Source organism: Heteronotia binoei, chromosome 2, assembly GCF_032191835.1.
Source record: "Heteronotia binoei isolate CCM8104 ecotype False Entrance Well chromosome 2, APGP_CSIRO_Hbin_v1, whole genome shotgun sequence".
NCBI classification, from domain to species: domain Eukaryota; kingdom Metazoa; phylum Chordata; class Lepidosauria; order Squamata; family Gekkonidae; genus Heteronotia; species Heteronotia binoei.
The window spans coordinates 19,400,294-19,423,484 of record NC_083224.1 but is presented as its reverse complement, the minus strand read 5'-3'; the positions used below and the strand labels follow the sequence as shown (position 1 = coordinate 19,423,484).

Sequence of the window (23,191 nt, the reverse complement as noted above, 5' to 3'; positions counted from 1 at the left end):
GAGCCCTACCCTTCCGGCACCAATTATCTGGCTAGGGGGGATGGGACTTATAGGTAGCAAAAGGAGACCTAGGCTTGTGTCATCGGCAATGCAGTGACATCAGTTCTGGCACGCACTAGAAACCTAGGTTTCAAGACAATGCATCCTCCTGGACTGAATCAAGACCTAGGTTTCCTGTATTATTACCCATGCTGACTTCTCCACACCTATTACTCCTCTGCATAGTAAACCTAATCTAATCACACCTGTTCTTGTCATTCGGCATCTGAAATCACTCTATTCTCCAGTTATAAGGACAGAGTGACTCACTAGCTGTATCTGAAGATGTGAATAGGGATGCACGAAAGCTCATACCTTGCCACACATTTTGTTAGTCCTTAAGGTGCTACAGGGCGCTTACTCTTGTCTGCTGCTACAGACAGATTAACATGACTACCCATCTTCTTCTACCTCATGGTTCAAGTTGGCTCACAATAATACCTAAAAACATCCCCAGCTAAAACCAAAAATAAAATAGCAAACCCCCAATCTCTTCAAAGATACCTGTCATTCAATCCCCCTCCCCCTAAAGCTCAGACAAACAGGCAAGCCTTGCAGCATCTTCTGAATATCTCCAAGGTGGGGACCCCCCCCCTCCCACAGAGCTGGAGCCACGACGTGAAAGGCCCTGGCTCTGATCGATGACAGACTGGCCTGTGGGGCTCTTTAAATGCTTGGGCCTTTTTAGCTTGGAGAAATGTTGACTGAGGGGTGACATGATCAAGGTTTCCAAGATTATGCATAGGATAGAGAAAGTAGCGAAAGAAATACTTTTCTCCCTTTCTCACAATATGAGAATTTGTGGGCACTCAATGAAATTGCTGAGCTGTCAGGTTAGAATGGATAAAAGAAAGTGCTTCTTCACCCAAAGGTTGATTAGCACATGGAATTCACTGCCACAGAAGGTGATGGTGGCTACAAGCATAGCCAGCTGCAAGAGGGGATTGGATAAACATATGGAGCAGAGGTCCATCAAGGGCTATTTAGCCACAGTGCATTGTTGGAACTCTCTGTCTGGGGCAGTGATGCTCTGTATTCTTGGTGCTTGGGGGGGGGGCAACAGTGGGAGGGCTTCTAGTGTCCTGGCCGCACTGATGGACCTCCTGATGGCACCTGGTTTTTTGGCTACTGTGTGACAGACTGTTGCACTGGATGGGCCATGGCTTCTCTTACATTCTTAAGTGGTGGGACAGCCAGCAGATTGCTGCCTGATGATAATAGTTGGCACACAGGGGAAGGAGACAGTCCTTCAAATATGTCGCAAATGTGGACTTCCCACAAGATCACCTTCAGGCCAGATTCCAGGGCTTTTTTTGAGCAGGAGCGCATAGGAACACAGTTCCGGCTGACTTGGCATAAGGGGGTGTGGCCTAATATGCAAACGAGTTCCAGCTGGGCTTCTCCTACAAAAACGCCCTGTGTGAAACAATGGTGATGTCAGGGTGTGTGGCCTAATATGCAAATGAGTTCCTGCTGGGCTTTTCCTACAAAAAAGCCCCGTGTGAAACAATGGTGATGTCAGGGGGTTTGGCCTAATATGCAAATGAGTTCCTGCTGGGCTTTTTCTACAAAAAGCTCTGTGTGAAACAATGGTGATGTCAGGGGGTGTAGCCTAATATGCAAATGAGTTCCTGCTGGGCTTTTTCTACCTAAAAAGCCCTGCCAGAGCCAAGCTGTATAAGCAGAGATGATTTCAAACATCTCATCCCTGCTGTTTCAACTTAAAAATGTCCCTGTTTTGGTTCATTTTCTGCCTTACGAGAACAGTACCCATCATTTCCAGGCAATGTCTTGCTCTTCCTTGCCTGAAGGGCTGGGCTCCCGTTTTCTCCCTTCCACATCAACTCACCGGGTATGAAGGGTCATTATTTTATTTTGTCCCTTTCTCCCCTGCCTCTAAGAATGCTCCAGATGGCTGTCAATGCTCATAAGCGCAACCCGTAGCCACGGGGGAATCCCTGGAAGCCACGGCGAAATTGTGGCTTCTCGGTTCTGCACTGAGGTAACGTCAGTGTGAGCTTCAATCGACAAGGGCTTTATTTCCGTCCCTCCTGGGGCTTCTACAAGTTGGATGCCTCCTTCAAGCAAAGTGGAGGATCATGCAGAACCCCTCCAGTTTAAGCCTGGATAGAAAGGTCACAGAGGATTTGGAAAGGCCGAATCAGAAGAATGAGGAAATAGCAAAACGAATCTGTGTTTCCTTTCTCCTACCATCACACAGGCAAACAATCAAACCAGACGTCTTCGAGAGGTGTGTTTCCAATGACAATCCAGCAAACTCTGTGGCTCTGTTGGTACGAGTCTATGTAATTAGGACTGAAGCAAAGGAAGATGTTTGGGATTCATGAACTAAATTCAATTCCCATTAAGGGAAATTAGATAGTAACACATTTATTTTCCCCAAAAGTTAGGCTTCGTTGAAGCACATGCTCGTATTTATTTACTAAGAATATTAATATGCCACTGCCTCAGAAATTGGTTCGGGGTGGTTCACAGAATAAACTAATATGGTAAAATAGTTTCTGGGGAAAAAACCCCTTATCTTTGCAAAATCCGTATCCGTGGTTGAATAGCTGACTTCATGATGATTATATTAGTATTTGGATATCCATCAACTTGACAGCCAAATTGCTGAAACTTTTCTGTTAATCAGATAATGTCTCCTGCATTTACTGGTTTGTGCCAAAGAACAAGTAATTGTAGAATGGCAGAAGAAGAAGAAGACTGCAGATTTATACCCCACCCTTCTCTCTCGTAATCAGAGACTCCGAGCGGCTTACAATCTCCTTTATCTTCCCCCCCCCCACAACAGACACCCTGTGAGGTAGGTGGGGCTGAGAGAGCTCTGACAGAGACTGCTCTTTCAAGGACAACTCCTGTGAGAGCTATGGCTGACCCAAGGCCATTCCAGCAGCTGCAAGTGGAGGAATGGGGAATCATTCCATGTGGGTCAGATCTCTCAGGTGGTTAGCAAAACCTGCAGTTGCCAGCCCTAAGTTGACAAACTCTGGGAGCCTGGGGGAAATGTCACTGATGCTGTGACATCCCTTCTCGGTGATCCGCTGGAAGTGACATCACTCATGCCCCCAATCTCTGTGATAAACACCATAGAGATTATGGATCATTCCTAGAGCACTGTGGATGGTCACTGGGAAATTACATCTCAATGGTTTTCCAGGGAAAACATGGAAGTGATGTCACATCTCTCTAGGAATTGTTGGAAACTCTATTGTAAATCTGATGGCCCCCAGCCATGTTCTCTCCCCTGGGTTTCCACTGGTTGCCAAGCCAAGCCAAGCCTGGCAACTCTAGCCAATGAAGCTTACTGCAATGAAGAGTGAAGATCTGCTGTGCAGACAGGAAGCGTAAATTCATTTGAGAGAAGGTTGCTGTAATAGACCAAATTCTCTTTAAAAACACCGCTTTTCAATAGAAAGAGATTAAAACACTGCGGTGGAATTCAGATGGCCCATTTGAGCCACCGTAGGCCGCTAGGCGAAAAAGCGAGGTCAGAAAGGCACAGCTGCTGCCTGTCCTGTTCCCGCACTCGCCCTGTCCTCTGACGTCACCAGGGGAGGAATTCTAGCAGGAGTTCCTTTGCATATTAGGCCACACCCCCTGATGTAGCCAATCCTCCAAGAGCTCACAAGGCTCTTTTTTGTAAGCTCTTGGAGGACTGGCTACATCAGGGGTGTGTGGCCTGATATGCAAAGGAGCTCCTGCTAGAATTCCACCCCTGGACCTCACAGAGATTGATAAAACAGCTACCACTTGGTAGCTACTGCTGCACTCCATCCGTCTTTCCAGGCATCTGAATGTGGAAGCTCGCAAGCGAGGTGGATTGGTGGTATGAACCCACCAACCCGCTCTAGGTGCTCACCGGTATTCTTTTTTAAAAAAACCAAACCTGCCCAGACCCCTGCATCATATACAGGCACATTGCGTGGAAGCATCTGATCCGGATTCGGCCACTCCAGTTTAGGACGGCAGTTTAGGACGGCAGTCTGTACCCAGCCTAACAGTGCAGTCCTAAGCAGAGCTACACCATTCAAAGCCCATCGACTCGAACTGACTTAAGAAGGTATAACTTGATTTTAGGATTCATTTGCACCTGTGAGTTAATTTTCTCACTTGAACCATTGCAGCTGCCTTACATGTAGTAACAAGCCCAAAAGAAGAAGAAGAAGATACTGGATTTATATCCCGCTCTCCACTCCGAAGAGTCTCAGAACGGCTCACAATCTCCTTTACCTTCCTCCCCCACAACAGACACCCTGTTAGGTGGGTGGGGCTGAGAGGGCTCTCACAGCAGCTGCCCTTTCAAGGACAACCTCTGCCAGAGCTATGGCTGACCCAAGGCCATTCCAGCAGGTGCAAGTGGAGGAGTGGGGAATCAAACCCGGTTCTCCCAGATAAGAGTCTGCACACTTAACAACTACACCAAACTGGCTCACTACTTTAATGCCAGTAGCTCACACAGCAGAATTTTTGCTCCCAAGACTCCACAGCTTACATATGAAGAACATATGAAGCTGCCTTCTACTGAATCAGACCCTCGGTCCATCAAAGTCAGTATTGTCTTCTCAGACTGGCAGCGGCTCTCCAGGGTCTCAAGCTGAGGTTTTTCACACCTATTTGCCTGGAGCCTTTTTTGGAGAATAAATAAATTTTAAAAGCCCTGTGTGGAACAATGGTGATGTCAAGGGATGTGGCCTAATATGCCAATGAGTTCCTGCTGGGCTTTTTCTATTTAAAAAAGCCCTGTTAGGAATTATTATTGGCTGATCAATAAATTTGCCACATAAACAAGAGGTGGGGGCTTGGGGGTAAGCTTTCTTTTCTTTGCTCTTTGCAAGATGTAAGTGACTCACCATACACAGGATGAAGTTAGAATTAGGATAGATTAGTTACAATCAGTGTTCCCTCTTAGGCGAGTTAGTGTGAGCTAGTTCACAGATTTTTAGCCTCTGGATCATACATTTTTGTCTTAGCTCAGGAAAAATGGCCCCAGAGCAAACTAATTTATGAAGTAATCAAATAGCTCACTGACAACTTCAGCGCTTGCAGCTCACAAAGTAGAATTTTTGCTCTCAAGACTCCACAGCTTAGAGGGAGTATTGGTTACATTGGCTGAGAACAGATGGGCATTCTGGGGCAGCTGGGAGGTGGCCGAAAGTGAGGCGGATCAAAAACAGCCATCCCGCAGCCTCCACACCGTCCCCGGTGAATGGTCCTATCCTGTCTGTGAGGCGGCTGGGCGCCTTCAGACAGGGAGGCACCTCAGAAGTTGCTGCTCTGTTTTTTTATGGGTTCATGCGCTCTTGCGCACAAGCGCTCTGACTGGTCTATAAAGGAGAAAAAAAAGCCAGTAACGGCTTAGGGCGGCTTGGCGCTTTCACTCTGCCAAACTGCCTCATGAGCGCCCTTCCCCTTCCGGACGTGAGGAGGTGACTGGCGGCCGGCCCAAACATTTGCCATCACTTTGGCAGTGGTAGCTTTTTGAACCGGGTGGATCGGCCTGGAGGGCGAGGTGAGTACCGGACAGGAATGGGTGACAGATGTTGCTGTCTGGAGGGTTTTTTTGTGCTGATTTCAGAGGTGTCTCTGAGTTGGCCCAAGGAGCCAGTCTGTCCTCACCCAATATGTATTTTTTTCTTCCAGGTAACCCTTCCCTTGTTTTCTACTAAACTTTTATTAATAATAATAATAATAACACATTTTATTTATATCCAGCCCCCCCCCCCCCCGCCAAAGCAGGCTCAGAGCGGCTTACAACATATAAAATTACAATTTACAATATAAAACATCAATACAGTTCAATACATAATTCATAAATAAAACCAACACAATTAAAACCATCATTTGCAATTAAAATTAACTTTTTTGGTGCTACATCTCGGATACTTTCTTCAGTGGATGTGGCGGATGGATATAGTAGATTATATCTACTGCAGGTCTACATTAAGCCTTCATTTAGGCGAAGGCCATTTTAAAAAGAGTGGTCTTGCATGCCCTTTGGAATTGGTCAAGACTCCGCAGGGCCCGCACCTCATCCAGTAGTTGATTCCATAGGCTTCCCAACCCCCCCCCCCCGCCCTGCCGGGGGACCCCTGGATTAGCAGCCTAATCCCCCGCTCTCTAAAAATCTGATAGCAGGGGTGTGTGGGGGGGGGGGGTGGAACGGCTCAGTGTCTCTTTCCCTGCCTGGCTTCAGGCTTCTCCCTTCCTCCGGGTCACAAAGACCTGCCCACCGCTGGCCTGCTATTCTCTCCAGTCCGGCCTCCCTTCGCGAGGTGCATGCTGGGACTTGTAGTCCTTGCATCCTCTCTGGCTGCTGGGTGGTGTCTCCTCGGGGAGTCTGGCCGGCGGGGGGGGGGGAGCTCCGCCCCCGGAGGACCATGTGTGTTTCTACCTCTGGAGGCTTCAGTCACTGATTGAAAGGCTTCCTCTTGGGATGGTGTGTCTGTGTTGCTGTGAAGAAGTTGGCAGCAGCTCGTGAGTAGAAAAGCCCATCCCCTTCAGAGTCGGAAATGGGGGGGGGGGGGGACACGTCTGCTGAGCATTATTCTCTATGTGGAGATTGATTCTCATAGGGTATAATGGGGAATTGATCTGGAGGTTTCGGGGGCTCTGGGAGAGCTGTTTTTTGAGGTAGAGGCACCAAATTTTCAGTATAGTATCTAGTGATTCTCCCCAAAGTATCTCCCAAGTTTAAAAACGATTGGACCAGGGGGTCCCATTCTATGAGCCTCAAAAGAAGGTGCCCCTATCCTTCATTATTTCCTATGGAAGGAAGACATTTAAAAAGGTGTGAGGTTCCTTTAAATGTGATGGCCAGAACTCCCTTGGAGTTCAATTATGCTTGTCACACCCTTGTTCCTGGCTCCACCCCGATGTCTCCTGGCTCCACCCCCAAAGTCTCCTGGCTCCACCCCCAAAGTCCCCAGATATTTCTTGAATAGGACTTGGCAACCCTTTGATTCCACCAGCGCGAAGCGACGATCGAAAAGGCCCGTTCACACGTGTTCTTCAGTTTGGCCTCTTTCGGCCTGGGGATTGTTAACCAGTTTTTCCCTCCTGATCTCAGTACTCTCTGGGGTACATATGGGGAGCTAATTCTTATAAGCTAATATGCACACATGTCCGTGGCCACTTTATCTTTGCTGTGCCACATAGCCCCGCTAAAGGCATCCAACAGAAACTCGCAGTGCAATCTTAAGCAGCGTTTACCCTGTCTGAAGCCCATTGGGCTTCAGTGGGTTTAGAAAGGCATTGCTTTGTTTAGGATTGCCAGTCGTTTCTTATGCACGGTTCAAAAACTGTCAATCCGCAGACTTAAAATATCAGCCGTTTGTTTCTAGTGCGTCCACATTTCCATCTCTCCTGAAGGTAGAACAGACGTGAACTGCCAGACATGATGAATACTCTTCCGAAAGAGCTTTTTGCAGATGAAGTCACCTATTTGTGTCCGAGGAGTAATTGTTCCGTTTGCAAAGCTCGCTTGATTTCAAACTTTATATCGCCTGCTCTGACTGGTTTTGCTTCCTGAGATGGGGGTCTGTTGCCATAGAGAAGGAAGCTAACAAAGTAAAGCAGAGAGGTTTTGTTTTTGTATTTTATCCCTTTCCAAGCTGGGAAGGAAGGAAGTGGGATGCTTGTATAACCTGACATCTCTTGACATATTCAAAACAGAAGAGAGGCAAGGGAGCAGGGGAAACAGGTGGGCTTCCTTGCAGCTTTTAATTGCCTCTTGACAGAAAAGTCAGGATCTTGCAAGAGTCAAGAGGTCAGAGAGACGTGAAGGACCCAGGAAATGTTTCTGACACGGAGGATATGTCTTTCAATGGCTGTTAGCCAGGACGGCTGAATCTCCATGCTCAGAGGAGCATACGTCTTCCACATCCCCAAATGCTCCCAGGAGTTGTGACTGTGGTCTGGCAACCTTAGAGACAGCACCAGGAAGTAGGGCTGCCAGATCTGTTTGGGGAAATACCTGGAGATTTTTTTGGGGGGGTGGAGCCTGGGGAGGGTGGAGTTTGGGCAAGAAGGGACTTCTGCAGGATACAATAAGACAGAGTCCACTAGGGCTCATTTTGTAGCAGGAGCTCCTTTGCATATTAGGCCACACACCCCTGATGTAGCTACATTGGGCCTGTGGGAGAGAACCCACTGTGGGTGATGTCATCTCACCAGCGATGTCATGTGCAGCCGTCCTAAGTGTTTCTGGGAAAACTCTATGGTTTTCGAGGACGCTTTAGCAATTTGGGAGGGCAAAACTCTATGGTACCTATTGTACTATGGAGTGTTCCCTCCCAAATTGCTACAGCATCCAAGAAAACCGTAGAGTTTTCCCAGAAATGCTTAGAGAGCCTGTGTGTGACGTTGCTGTCATGATGATGTCACTTGTGGATGATGTCATTGCATTGTGTGTGCACAAAATTCTCCTGCCAGAGAACACAGGGGACTTGGCAACTTTAGTAGTCAATCCTCCAAGAGCTTACAGGGTTCTTATTACAGGGTCCACTGTAAGCTCTTGGAGGATTGGCTACATCAGGGGTGTGTGGCCTAATATGCAAAGGAACTCCTGCTACAAACTGAGCCCTGGAGACCACACTCCAAAGCAGCCATTTTCTCCAGGGAAACGGATCTCTGTTGCCTGGAGATCAATTGAAATAGCAGGAGACCTCCAGGCTCCACCTGGAAGTCCGCAACTCTCCCAGGAGACATGAATGTTCATATCCTGTTTATCAGTTTTTCAATGACGTTTAGTCAGCCAATAGCCACCGTAGCCTTGTACCCTCCTGTGTTCCCTCTAAGCTGAGTTAGTGTGAGCTAGCTCACAGTTTTTTAGCCTCCGGTTCACACATTTTTGTCTTAGCTCAGGAAAAATGGCCCCCAGAGCAAACTAAGTTATGCAGTAGCTCACAACTTTAATGCCAGTGGCTTTAGAATTAGAATTTTTGCTCACAAGACTCTGCAGCTTAGAGGGAACATCGGTCCCCACATTGGCCACACAGGGAGGGACAGTGGGCCCATGTGCACTGGCCCTGCCTCCTGCCTCAGATTAATCGCTGAGATTTCTGCATGGTGCAAACATATGGAGGAAGTGAGAGTGCTCATTTCCCCCCTCGTGATCAGCAACATTTGAAAAGCAGTATTGCTGATCACGGGTGTGCACACAGGCTCTCTTTCTCTCTCACAGAGGCAGAGTACCTATTAGGAGCCCCATGACACATTTCCTTATCCCCCAGCAGCTGCACTTCCACTAAGTAAAAGTGAACACTCTTACAAAGCAGTGAAAATAAAGTTTGCAGAAACACACTTTTGTGATTTCACTGGGGCAATTTATTGAATGTAACCATCTGTACCCATTTGTTGTATAGAAGCCCCATGGCGCAGAGTGGTAAAGCTGCAATACTGCAGTCCAAGCTCTGCTCACAACCTGAGTTCGATCCCGGCAGAGGCTGGGTTCAGGTAGCTGGCTCAATGTTGACTCAGCTTTCCATCCTTCTGAGGTCTGTAAAATGACTCCCCAGCTTGCTGGGGGTAAAGTGTAGATGACTGGGAAAGGCAATGGTAAACCACCACCCCATGGAAGTCTGCCAAGAAAACCTCATAATGTGATGTCACCCCATGGGTCAGTTATGGCCTAATGCTTGCACAGTAATGACCTAATGCTTGCACCTTTACCTTTACCATTTAGAGCAGGGGTGTCAAACATGCAGTCCAGGGGCTGAATCAAGCCCCCGGAGAGCTCCTATCAGGCCCCTGAGCAACTTGCTGTCATCTGGTTCCTTCTCCCCGTCTTGCTTCCTTCTGCATAACAGCTTGCTTTGCAAGGCTTGCTCAATTGCGCAACAGAGCTACTGAGCCAAGCCTCTCTTCCTTCTATTGGCTGAGGCTCCCCCCCCCCAGTCCCCTGGGGAAGGAAGGAAAGAGCCAGAGCTTCCTTTGCCCAGTTCCCTGGATCCCAAGGGAAAGTGCATTGACCCTGGACTAGATGCTGGACTAGATGGAGCACTGGTCTGATATGGCAGGGCTCTTCTAATGTTCTTATGAAGGCTTTGGCCTCTGTGCCCTGTTGTTGGCCCTCCAGAGGAACCAGCTGGCCACTGTGTAAGACAGGATGCTGGACTAGATGGACCCCTGGTCTGATCCAGCAGGGCTCTTATGATGTTCTTATAAAGGCCTCAGCCTCTATGTGCTGTTGTGTGTGAGACAGGATGTTGGACTAGATGAACTATTGGTCTGATCCAGCAGGGCTCCTCTGATTTTCTTATGAAGGCCTCAGCCTCTATATCCTGTTGTTGAGCCTCCAGAGGAACTGGTTGGCCACTGTGTGAGACAGGATGCTGGACTAGATGGACCACTGCTCTGATCCAGCAGGGCTCTTCTGATGTTCTTATGAAGGCCTCAGCCTCTTTGCGCTGTTGTTGACCCTCCAGAGGAACTGGTTGGCTACTGTGTGAGACAGAATGCTGGACTAAATGGACCACTGGTCAGATCCAGCAGGGCTCTTATGAAAGCCTCAGCCTCTATGCCCTGATTGCCGTCCAAAGGAACTGCTTGGCCCCCGTGTGAGACAGGATGCTGCACTAGATGGACCACTGGTCTGCTCCAGCTGGGCTTATGTTCTTATGAAGGCCTCAACCTCTATGCCCTGTTGATGGCCCTCCAGAGGAACTGGTTGGCCACTGTGTGAGTCAGGATGCTGGACTAGATGGACCACTGGTCTGATCCAGCAGGCCTCTACTAATGCTCTTATGCCTTTCACATCACCTGCTGCCTGATCCTTTTTACGGGAGGGGACGGAACCCGAGACTTTCTGTCTGCAAAACAGAGGCACTTCCACTCAGCCACAGCCCCCTCATTCCCAGGACATTGTTGGATACTAAAGATGGACAGGTCTCCCTTCTCTTCTCTGTCAGCTACCTTCACTGTAAAAAGTAATCCCTGAAGAGGAAACCTAAACCACAGTCATGCAGATACACACACACACACACACATGTTAGAAAAAATGACCACTTTAACATAAGGAACAGAAGAGCTTTTGGGTCAATGAAGATTTCATAGTGCTTCTGAAGATAATAACGAACAAAACTTGATTTTGATATGTAAAGTGCTGAAGTCCGGCAGCATAACTGTTGGATTTTGGGACCCACGCTATCTGTGTAGGTGAAAAACTCGGCTCCACAAAAAGCTGAAGATTGAAATCGGCTAGGCATTATAAACTGTACGGAACACGCAGTAGTCAATCACTTGGGAACAGTTTGGTTCCCTGGACCTGAAGAAAGGGATTTTACCTCCTCCTGTTCTCTGGCATCTCCCCTGTGCCCTGCGGATATTGCTAGAATAGGGGAATGCCCTTGTTTTCTGCAGATCTGCGAGCATTTAGCAATAAAGGGCTTACTTTGAGAGACAGCGGCTGCCTCTTTGGGTTTGTTTTTGCTTCCTCCAGCTAGCTAAAAGCGATTCTGCTCATCCGACACCGCTATCGATTCAAACTTTACTTGCTCTTTAAGTTCACGCCTCAGTAAACTTTAATGACACGAGCCAACTTGGGCGGGATTTGTCCCTTCTGTCAAGTGTGAGCTCCAAAGATGTTCTTGCTTCTCCTCCTCCTCCCGGCCTGTGCCCCAAACTGATCTAAGAGCAGTGCTGGTGTGGGAGCCCAATGCAGAACTGCGGTTCGAGGGCTCAGCGGGTTAAGCTGTGGATTTTCTTTGCAAGAGCTCTGCGCGGCCTTCAAGAATGTCATGCAGACTGGTGCAATGGGTGTGCTGGGAGGACCAATCAGAGTTCGAGAGCTTAAAATGCACAGTGCTGTGAAGCTTGGGCATGACCCTCAGACTGATTAAAGCTACTTGGATGTGCAGCTCAAGGAAGAAGAAGAAGAAGAGGAGGAGGAAGAAGAAGAAGAAGAAAAAAGAAGAAGAAGAAGAAGAAGAAGAAGAAGAAGAAGAAGAAGAAGAAGAAGAAGGAAAAAAAAAACAACAAGAAGGGGAGGGACCCAATCAGGGCTTAGTTTCATAGAGCCTACCTAACCAGCAGCCATTTCCTCCAGGAGAACCGATCTCTGAAATCTGGAGATCAGTCATAATTGCAGGAGATTGCCAGGCTACGCCTGGAGGGTGGCAACCTTACCCACAACCCAGCTTATTATCGCCTCTAGTCTATTTTGTTTCTTCTGGTTAGCGCTTGGAAGGGAGACCACCAAGGAAGGCTCTGCAGAGGAAGGCAATGGCCAGCCACCTCTGCTTCTCCCTTGCCTTGAAAGCCCCTTGCTGGGGTCACCATAAATTGGAAGCTAATCAGGGTCAGTGCTTGGAAGAGAGACCACCAAGGAAGGCTCTGCAGAGGAAGGCAATGGCCAGCCACCTCTGCTTCTCCCTTGCCTTGAAAACCCCTTGCTGGGGTCACCATGACAGAAGCTAATCAGAATCAGTGCTTAAAAGAGAGACCACCAAGGAAGGCTCTGTAGAGGAAGGCCTTTAAAACCCCTTGCTGGGGTCACCATGACAGAAGCTAATCAGAATCAGTGAGTGCTTAAAAGAGAGACCACCAAGAAAGGCTCTGTAGAGGAAGGCGATGGCCAGCCACCTCTGCTTCTCCCTTGCCTTGAAAACCCGTTGCTGGGGTCAGAAGCTAATCAGAATCAGTGCTTAAAAGAGAGACCACCAAGGAAGGCTCTGTAGAGGAAGGCGATGGCCAGCCACCTCTGCTTCTCCCTTGCCTTGGGATTCTCTTACTGGGGTCACCATAAATTGGAAGCCAATCAGGGTCAGTGCTTGGAAGAGAGACCACCAAGGAAGGCTCTGCAGAGGAAGGCGATGGCCAGCCACCTCTGCTTCTCCCTTGCCTTGAAAACCCCTTGCTGGGGTCAGAAGCTAATCAGAATCAGTGCTTAAAAGAGAGACCACCAAGGAAGGCTCTGTAGAGGAAGGCCTTGAAAACCCCTTGCTGGGGTCACCATGTCAGAAGCTAATCAGAATCAGTGCTTAAAAGAGAGACCACCAAGGAAGGCTCTGTAGAGGAAGGCGATGGCCAGCCACCTCTGCTTCTCCCTTGCCTTGGGATTCTCTTACTGGGGTCACCATAAATTGGAAGCCAATCAGGGTCAGTGCTTGGAAGAGAGACCACCAAAGAAGGCTCTGAAGAGGAAGGCAACAGCCAACCACCTCTGCTCCTTACTTGCCTTAAAAGCCCCTTGCTGAGGTTACCATAAGTTAGAAGCTAATCAAGGTCAGTGCTGGGAAGGGAGACCACCAAAGAAGGCTCTGCAGAGGAAGGCAATGGCAGACAACCTCCACTTCTCCCTTGCCTTGAAAACTCCTTGCTAGGGTTGCCATAAGTCAGCTGTGACTTGATGGCACTGTACACACATTTTGTTTCGTTCCGGAGCTATAATCAGTGGGGCTAGTTCAGAACGGCTAAAGCTCTCCCCGCTCAGGCTGTGGCCCAGGGTCTGAATCCCTTCCTGGATCTTCCAAAAGAGGTGGATTCGTTCAGCTGCCTCCCACAAGGAAATGTTCACAGAGATACTGAGTTACAAGACTCTAATCCTGCGTTTGCTAACTGGGAAGTGATGCCGTTGAATTCTGGGTGACTTTCCTTGAAAGTCCGCCTACGTGTGATTGGAGTGCATTGAGGTTGGCCTCTCAGTAGGGCAGGGTCAGTTCTTGAAAGGAAGGAGTTTGCAGGGGAAGACCTCGGGGAAACGGCCTCTGCTTAATCGTTTGCCCTGAAGTCCTGTGGTTCCCTGAAGTCGGCTGTCACTTAACAGCACTTTATATGCACAAGACCAGAGGTGGCCAAACTTGCTTAACGTAAGAGCCACATAGAAAAAAATGTCAGATGTGGGAGAGAGGAAGGAAGGAAGGAAGGAAGGAAGGAAGGAAGGAAGGAAGGAAGGAAGGAAGGAAGGAAGGAAGGAAGGAAGGAAGGAAGGAAGGAAGGAAGGAGGGAGGGAGAGAAGGAGGGAGGGAGGGAGGGAATTAAGGAAGGAAGGAAAGAAGGAAGGAAGAAGGGAGGGAAGGAGGGAGGGAAGGAAGGAGGGAAGGAAGGAAGGAGGGAGGGAGGGAATTAAGGAAGGAAGGAAGGAGGAAGGGAGGGAAGGAGGGAGGGAGGGGAGGAAGGAAGGAAGGAGGGAGGGAGGGAGGGAAGGAGGGAGGGAGGGAAGGAGGGAAGAGGGGAGGGAAGGAGGGAGGAAGGAAGAAGGGAGGGAGGGAGAGAGGGAAGGAGGGAAGGAAGGAAGGAAGGAAGGAGGGAGGGAGGGAGGGAAGGAAGGAAGGAAGGAAGGAAGGAAGGAAGGAAGGAAGGAAGGAAGGAAGGCGGGAGGGAGGGAGGGAGGGAAGGAAGGAAGGAAGGAAGGAAGGAAGGAAGGAAGGAAGGAAGGAAGGAAGGAAGGAAGGAAGGAAGGAAGGAAGGAAGGAAGGAAGGAAAGCAATTTTAAGTTTTAAATGCATTTTCCAAGCTACCAGCAGGCTTGGCTTGGAGAACTGATTTAAAGAGACAAATGCCTTCTCCAAACTGGCCAATGGAGTGGTGGGGGCTTTGAGAGCCACACACTATGTATGAAAGAGCCACATGTGCTCCCAAGCCACAGTTTGGCCACCTCTGCACAAGGCATTAGTAGGACCCGAGGTATTTTGAGCAGGAATGCACAGGAACGCAGTTCCAGCTGGCTTGGCATCAGGGGGTGTGGCCTAATAGGCAAATGAGTTCCTGCCGGGCTTTTCTACAAAAAAGCCTCGCATGAAACAATGGTGATGTCAGGGGGTGTGGCCTAATGTGCAAAATGAGCTCCCGCTGGGCTTTTTCTACAAGCCCCGCGTAGGACGCTGTGGCTTCATCATAGAAAAGAGAAAGAAAGGAGCCGCATTGTCTTTTGCTGCTTTTCATGGACATGACTGAAGTCCAGCAGCCCCTTAAAGAATGACATGTGGAATTCACTGCCACAGGAAGTGGTGGCGGCTACAAGCATAGCCAGCTTTAAGTGGGGGTTCGATAAAAATACGGAGCAGAGGTCCATCAGTGGCTATTAGCCACAGTGTGTGTGTGTGTGTATTTGGCCACTGTGTGACACAGAGTGTTGGACTGGATGGACCACTGGCCTGATCCAACAGGGCTTCTCTTATGTTCTTATGTGGCACAGAGTGTTGGACTGGATGGGCCATTGGCCTGATCCAACATGGCTCCTCTTATGTTCTTATGTTAACTTGAAAAGCATTCTCCAAGCCACCAGCTAGCTTGGCTTAGAGAAATGGTATAAAGAGAGAAATGCCTTCTCCAAGCCAGCCAAAAGGGCAGTGGAGGTTTCAAGAGTCATACAATATGTCTGAAAGAGTCACATGTTACTCCCAAGCCACAAGCTATACCATCCCACATTGCATTAATGTGTCTACTGTTCTTGTTGTTATTGGCATCAAGTCACAGAGGACTTAAGGCAACCCCGTAGGGTTTTCGAGGCAAGAGATGCGCAGAGGTGGACTGCCGCGCAACAACAACGAACGCTTCAAAGGCTTTTGCACACGCACCAACATGAACCAGGACTTTTAACCAGGGTTTGTATGTATCCATCGCTTTGATTCAGTTCAGTTACCTTCACTGGCAGTAAAGGAGAGATAAAAGAGAGAGGAAAAAAATAAGATGTGCACACATATGCATACAAATAGATTAAACATGCCAACACGAGTCAAGACAAAAGAACATGCTTAAAAGGGTCTAAAATCTGTACAAAAATAAGTCAAACGTCAGTCTGTCTAATACCAATTCAAATTGCAATACATTACTGCGTATAAGAAGAGCGGCCAGCAAAAACTTTGCCACAGCGTCAGTTGTGCTCCCATCTTTGTTGTTTAGTAGCCACAGCAGTTTATATGAATCTGGAAGCTCTTAGGTACTATCAAGAATTAACGATTAAAATGCTGCGCCGAATATTAACATAATAACAGCATTCTAATAACACAAGGCACCATTTCAATGGACGCACTTGCACAAGGGTATCGTCTGTTAGCAAAAGATGTACTGTTAAATCTCTTAGTTAAAATCACTGAGGGAAGGGATCTTAGGAAGGATATAGACAAGCTGGAATGGGTCCAGAGGAGGGTGAAAAAGATGGTGAGGGCTCCGGAGACCGTCCTATGAGGAAAGGGTGAAGGAGCTGGGCATGTTTAGCTTGGAGAGGAGGCAACTGAGAGGTGATCTGATCACCATCTTCAACTACTTGAAGGGCTAGATGGCCATCTGACAGCAATGAGGATCCTGTGAATTTAGGGGGAGGGATTTGTGAGTTTCCTCAGTGGAACAGGCTTCCTCGGGAGGCGGTGGGCTCTCCTTCCTTGGAGGTTTTTAAACAGAGGCTAGATGGCCATCTGACAGCGATGAAGATCCTGTGAATTTAGGGGGAGGGATTTGTGAGTTTCCACAGTGGAACAGGCTTCCTCGGGAGGTGCTGGGCTCTCCTTCCTTGGAGGTTTTTAAACAGAGGCTAGATGGCCATCTGACAGCGATGAAGATCCTGTGAATTTAGGGGGAGGGATTTGTGAGTTTCCACAGTGGAACAGGCTTCCTCGGGAGGTGCTGGGCTCTCCTTCCTTGGAGGTTTTTAAACAGAGGCTAGATGGCCATCTGACAGCGATGAAGATCCTGTGAATTTAGGGGGAGGGATTTGTGAGTTTCCACAGTGGAACAGGCTTCCTCGGGAGGTGCTGGGCTCTCCTTCCTTGGAGGTTTTTAAACAGAGGCTAGATGGCCATCTGACAGCAATGAGGATCCTGTGAATTTAGGGGGAGGGATTTGTGAGTTTCCTCAGTGGAACAGGCTTCCTCGGGAGGTGCTGGGCTCTCCTTCCTTGGAGGTTTTTAAACAGAGGCTAGATGGCCATCTGACAGCGATGAAGATCCTGTGAATTTAGGGGGAGGGATTTGTGAGTTTCCACAGTGGAACAGGCTTCCTCGGGAGGTGCTGGGCTCTCCTTCCTTGGAGGTTTTTAAACAGAGGCTAGATGGCCATCTGACAGCGATGAAGATCCTGTGAATTTAGGGGGAGGGATTTGTGAGTTTCCACAGTGGAACAGGCTTCCTCCTTGGGAGGTGGTGGGCTCTCCTTCCTTGGAGGTTTTTAAACAGAGGCTAGATGGCCATCTGACAGCAATGAGGATCCTGTGAATTTAGGGGGAGGGATTTGTGAGTTTCCTCAGTGGAACAGGCTTCCTCGGGAGGTGCTGGGCTCTCCTTCCTTGGAGGTTTTTAAACAGAGGCTAGATGGCCATCTGACAGCGATGAAGATCCTGTGAATTTAGGGGGAGGGATTTGTGAGTTTCCACAGTGGAACAGGCTTCCTCGGGAGGTGCTGGGCTCTCCTTCCTTGGAGGTTTTTAAACAGAGGCTAGATGGCCATCTGACAGCAATGAGGATCCTGTGAATTTAAAGGGAGGGATTTGTGAGTTTCCTCAGTGGAACAGGCTTCCTCGGGAGGTGCTGGGCTCTCCTTCCTTGGAGGTTTTGAAACAGAGGCTAGATGGCCATCTGACAGCGATGAAGATCCTGTGAATTTAGAGGGAGGGATTTGTGAGTTTCCACAGTGGAACAGGCTTCCTCCTTGGGAGGTGGTGGGCTCTCCTTCCTTGGAGGTTTTTAAGCAGAGGCTAGATGGCCATCTGACAGCAATGAAAATCCTGTGAATTTAGGGGGAGGTGTTTCCTGCATTGTTTCCTGCATTGTGCGGGGGTTGGACTAAATGACCCTGAAGGTCCCTTCCAACTCTATGATTCTATAAGGGCACTGAACCATTGCTTTGACTCACACACAAAGTGTTCAGTGTGCTTTTGGGCCTGGGGGGGGGGGGGGGGGGCTGAACATTTTACATTTTGAAAGCAAGTCTCTAGTCCTTATGACAGGAAAGATGTTGTTACCTGTGCACAGGTAGAAGACTGGTGAACTGGTAAGTTTCTGAAGGTGATTTCCAGAGATGCAGAAAGTGGAATTTCAGGAGCCTGCGTTATTTCTGCGGAGGTTTTAAAGCAGAGGCTAGAAATGCTGTGAGGCCATCTCACAGAAATGCTGTGAATTTAGGCAGATTATGCGAGGGAGGGCAGGAATGGATGAGCCAGCGCTTAGCTCTTGTGGCCCTTTCTTATATGCCCGCTGATCACCACTTTGGGGTCAGGAAGGAATTTGTCTCCAGGTCAGATTTCTCCACCCAAATGCCGCTGGTGGTTCTGGAGGCTTTTTGAGCTTAGAGTAGAGGTCACTGGGGAGAGCGGTGGGGTGGGAAGGTAGTTTCGAACTCTCTGCATTATGCAGGGGGGGTGGACTAGATGACCTTGGAGGTCCCTTCCCCCTCTCTGTTTCCATGTTTCCGCCCTCACCTTTGCCTAGCGAAAACAGCGCGCGTTATGCAAATCAAGTCCCAATTGGGGAATAAATTGCGCCAAAGAAGAGAAAACACGCAGCTGTGCTTAATTTGTACACTTCGCACAGATCGAAGGACTCTGCTTTCTTCAGCCAAGTGTTTCAGTCTCTTCTCATTCAGCTAAAACCCACCCTTGCTTCCGACCCCAAGAACCGTTTCACATCTTAGAAAGCCACCATCCCAGGTTTGCACAGAGCACGGGCTCCGAAAACAGTGCCAGCTCTAGACTTTCTGGCCCTCTAGGCACAGCTGTCTTCAGACACACGCACGCACACACCCTGCACTGATAACATCACTGAGTCACATGGGGGGCACCCAATTTGGTGCCCCTAGAAAGTCAGCGCTCTAGGCAATAACCTAGTTTGCCTAGCAGCAGAGCCAGCCCTAAACCAAACCAGCGAGGCGCTCTCCAAAACCCATCTGCCTAGAGCAGGGGTGGCCAAACTTGCCTAACATAAGAGCCACATAGAATAGACATCAGATGTTTGAGAGCCACAAGATTTTAGGGGGAGGCGTTTGTGAGTTTCCTGCATTGTGCAGGGGGTTGGACTAGATGACCCTAGAGGTGCCTTCCAACTCTATGATTCTATGAATGCCAGATGTTGGAAGGGAGGGAGGGAGGGAGGAAGGAAAGGAGGGAGGGAGGAAGGAAGGAAGGAAGGAAGGAAGGAAGGAAGGAAGGAAGGAAGGAAGGAAGGAAGGAAGGAAGGAAGGAAGGAAGGAAGGAATAGATGGGGGGGAAGAGGTGGAAAGAAAACAACTTTCTTTCAAAGCCTTCTCCAAGCTGCCCACTGCCTTGGTTTGGGGGAGTGATTTAAAGAGACAAACGTGTTCTCCAAGGCCGCCCCAGGGCAGTGGGGGCTTCAAGAGCTGCACAATATATGTGAAAAAGGCCCATGTGGCTCCCGAGTCCCAGTGTGGCCACCCCTGAGTCTACATGAACCACCTCGATAAGTCCCCGACGCCCTTCGCCCCCTCCGCCGCCGGCTTCGAGCCTCCAAGGGGCGGCCCTAAAGCGAGGGAACGTGCGGCAGCGGCGCCAGACTGTTCCCTTCGCCGAGTTCAAGCGAGCGGGCTCCGGCCACCGGGGAGCGGCGGCGGCACGCGAGGACTCCGCACAGCGGCTGCGATTGAGAGACGCGAGGAGGAGAGAGCGAGCGAGAGACCAGCGGCCGCGTGTGGCGTCTGCCACGACAGCAGAAAGCTTATGGCCGCGGAGGGGAAAGTAACGTCTGCTCGGTGGCGGCGGCGGCGAGCCGCGAACTAATCCCCAATCGCCCGCTCTTAAGCCCCTCTCTCCGGGCGCGCCCTTTGGACGAGCTGCCCCAGAAAGCAGCAAAAAGGGGAAAGCCGGGCGCAGGGAGGGAGGGAGAGGGCGGGCTCCAGAGACGAGACCAGGTTTGGTTGGAGAGAAGGAAGGAAGGAAGGAAGGAAGGAAGGAAGGAAGGAAGGAAGGAAGGAAGGAAGGAAGGAAGGAAGGGAGGGAGGGAGGGAGGGAGGGAGGGAGGGAGGGAGGGAGGGAAGGAGGGAGGGAGGAGGGAGGGAGGGAGGGAGGGAGAAAGGAAAGATGGGAGGGAGGAAGGAAGGAAGGAGGGAGGGAGGGAGGGAAGAAGGAAGGGTGAGTGGGAGGGAAGGAAGGAAAGGAGGGAGGGAAGGAAAGAAGGATAGAAGGGAAGGGAAGAAGGGAGGGAAGGAAAGAAGCGAGGGAGGAAGGGAAGGAAGGAGGGGAGGAAAAAGGGGAGGGAAGGAAGGAAGGAGGAAAGAAGGAGAGGTGGCAAGAAAGCAGCTTTAACTTCTTTCACTGTCAGCCCCTCCTGCAAGCTGCCAGCTGGCCGGGCTCGGACTGACCTGGATGACGACCTTGAGGGTGGGGGTGTCCACCACGTTGGTGCAGATGAGCGAGTCGGGGTCTCCGGGCAGCTTGTAGACCTGGCCCATGGTGAAGATCATGGGGACGGCGAGGAGGAAGGAGGCCAGCCAGATGCCGCTGATGAACTTCTTGGTGCGGCTGCGGGACATGATGCTCTTGGCCTTGAAGGGGTGGCAGATGGCCATGTAGCGCTCCACGCTGAGGCTGGCGATGTTGAGGGCGGTGGCGTAGGTGCAGGCGTCGCGCAGGAAGTAGTAGCCCTTGCACAGGTCGTTGCCGAAGGCCCACGGGTGGTGCACCCAGATGAAGTTGTAGAGCTCGACGGGCATGCAGAGGAGGAAGATGAGGAGGTCGGAGGCGGCCAGGCTGGCCAGGTGGTAGTGCACCGTGCTCTGCAGGTTCTGCAGCGACTTCTTGCGCACCAGCGTGTAGGCGGTGATGGAGTTGCCCACCGTGCCCACCGCGAAGAGCGCCAGGTAGACGGCGGTCACCATCACCTTGGAGTAGATGTCCGTGTTCACGTCTAAGTCCTCCTCGTCGGGCACCCGGGAGCCGCGCTCCGAGCCGTTGGAGAAGTTCCCGGGCCCCGGCGGGCCGTAATCGGTGGGCTGGAAGTAGAACTGGCCCATCAGGTACTCCAGCGGGTGCAGCGGCGAAGTTGTGCTCGGCGGCATGGCCGGGCGACGGAAGGCTTCCTCCAGCCGGCGCCTCTGCCGGAGATGCTCCCCCGAAGGATGCTCCCGGTGGTACCCCGGCGTCCGAGGAGGAGGCGGCTTGGGGAGCCTTGGAGCCTCAGGCGGGACCGGCGCGCCGCCGCCGCTGTTGCTGTGGCAGGCAGGGCGAGCGCAAAAGCTGCCCAAAACCAAAAGTGGAAACTTGGTCTGGTTTGCAAACAAGAAAGGGGGGGGGGAGGAGGAGAAGGAGGAGCCAGCGGGCAAACCTCTCTCTCTAGCTCTGTATCTCTGTCTGTCTGTCTCTCTCTCTGTCAGTCTCTCTCTCTCTGTCTCTCTCTCTCTGTGTGTGTCTCTGTCTGTCTCTCTCTCTGTATCTCTGTCTCTCTCTCTCTGTCTGTCTGTCTCTGTCTCTCTCTCTGTCAGTCTCTCTCTCTGTGTCTGTCTGTCTGTCTGTCTGTCTCTGTCTCTCTGTCTGTCTCTGTCTCTCTTTGTGTGTGTCTCTGTTTGTCTGTCTCTCTCTGTCTGCCTGTCTCTCTGTCTGTCTGTCTGTCTGTCTCTTTCTCTCTGTCTCTCTGTCTGTCTCTCTCTCTCTGTGCCTCTGTCTGTCTCTGTCTCTTTCTCTCTCTCGCTCTTTGTGGAAGAGTAAAAAAATCAAGCCGCCGGGCTCCCACGCGTCTTCGCCAAAAGCGCACCGCCCGTTCCGGGGGCCGCCGGCGCAGCTCTTAAGGCAGCCGGCGACTCCTGCATCTTTGTGTGTGTGTGTGTGTGTGTGTGTTTGTGTGGGGCTTCTCTCTCCGGCCCCCTCGCTCGCCGCGCCTGCCTCTTTCTTTAGGCTTCTGCGCTCTCCAGATGTGAAGAGCGCTAATGTGGTTTAGCAGGGCACTAATCTCTCTCTCTCTCTTCCCCAGAACGAGAGAGCGGGACGTGATGGAGAATTGGCAGCCCCGCGCCCAGCTTTGTGTACATCACACGCCTGCTGGCAAAAAGGAGGATAATGTACTTCAAATCTTATTGAGGGTTTTTGTGCCTCCTTTTGTTCAGAGGGGGAAACACACACCCAGACACCCACACACAAGCACACCCTGCTTTAACATTCCTCCTTTCATCTCCGGCACACGCACTTCAGAAAGTGCTTGAAGATCTGGAATCCTCCAGCCAGGATTGGACTTTTTTTTTTTTTAGGGCGGAGAGCTCAAAATCTGGACTCTAGTGCCGGGCAGTGTTCCCTCTAAGCTGAGTTAGCGTGAGCTAGCTCACAGATTTTTCGCCTCCAGCTCACACCTTTTTGTCTTAGCTCAGGAAGGACGACCCCAGAACACAATAATTTATGCAGGAGCGCACAGCTTTAAGGCCAGAAGAAGAAGATATTGGATTTATATCCCGCCCTCCACTCCGAAGAGTCTCAGAGCGGCTCACAATCTCCTTTATCTTCCTCCCCCACAACAGACACCCTGTGAGGTGGGTGGGGCTGGAGAGGGCTCTCACAGCAACTGCCCTTTCAAGGACAGAGAGCGGCCTACAATCTTCTTTCCCTTCCCCCCCCACAACAGACACCCTGTGAGGTAGATGAAGATATTGGATTTATATCCCGCCCTCCACTCTGAAGATTAGATTAGATTAGATTAGATAATTTTATTTATATCCCGCCCTCCCCGCCGGAGCAGGCTCAGGGCGGCTAACAACATCATTCAATTTCCCTTATACAAAAGACAAGGTTACATTAACATTAAACATTAAAAATTCTGATAAGTTTAAAATCACTTAATTAAATTGATAAAAGTGCTAATGCTAGTTGCGCTTTTATAGTGGCGGTAATCATTAGCAATTTCTTTCTTCGTCAGCGAAAGCCAGTCGGAAGAGGAAGGTCTTGCAGGCCCTGCGGAATTGTTCAAGGTCCCGCAGGGCCCGCATTTCCTCTGGAAGTTGGTTCCATAGGTTCGGGGCTACAGAGGAGAAGGCCCGGTTACGGGTGCATTGCAGCTTCACCTCTTTCGGTCCGGGGGTGGTCAACAAGTTTTTTCCAGCTGACCTCAGTGCTCTCTGGGGTTCGTATGGGGAGAGACGGTCGTATGGGAAGAGTCTCAGAGCGGCTCACAATCTCCTTTCCCTTCCTCCCCCACAACAGACACCCTGTGAGGTAGATGAAGATATGGGATTTATATCCCGCCCTCCACTCCGAAGAGTCTCAGAGCGG

At 50.3% G+C, this 23,191-nt stretch overlaps 1 protein-coding gene across 1 annotated transcript in view; it reads right to left on the bottom strand.

The window, feature by feature from the left end:
• The window catches only part of NTSR1 (neurotensin receptor 1), a 205,018-nt gene extending 184,021 nt beyond the window's left edge, over positions 1 to 20,997 (bottom strand). Inside the window, exon 1 of the mRNA XM_060230639.1 lies at positions 20,302 to 20,997. Coding sequence (XP_060086622.1) covers positions 20,302 to 20,997 — 696 coding nt within the window. The remainder of the gene's footprint in view (positions 1 to 20,301) is intronic.
• Positions 20,998 to 23,191: the final 2,194 nt, after the last annotated feature.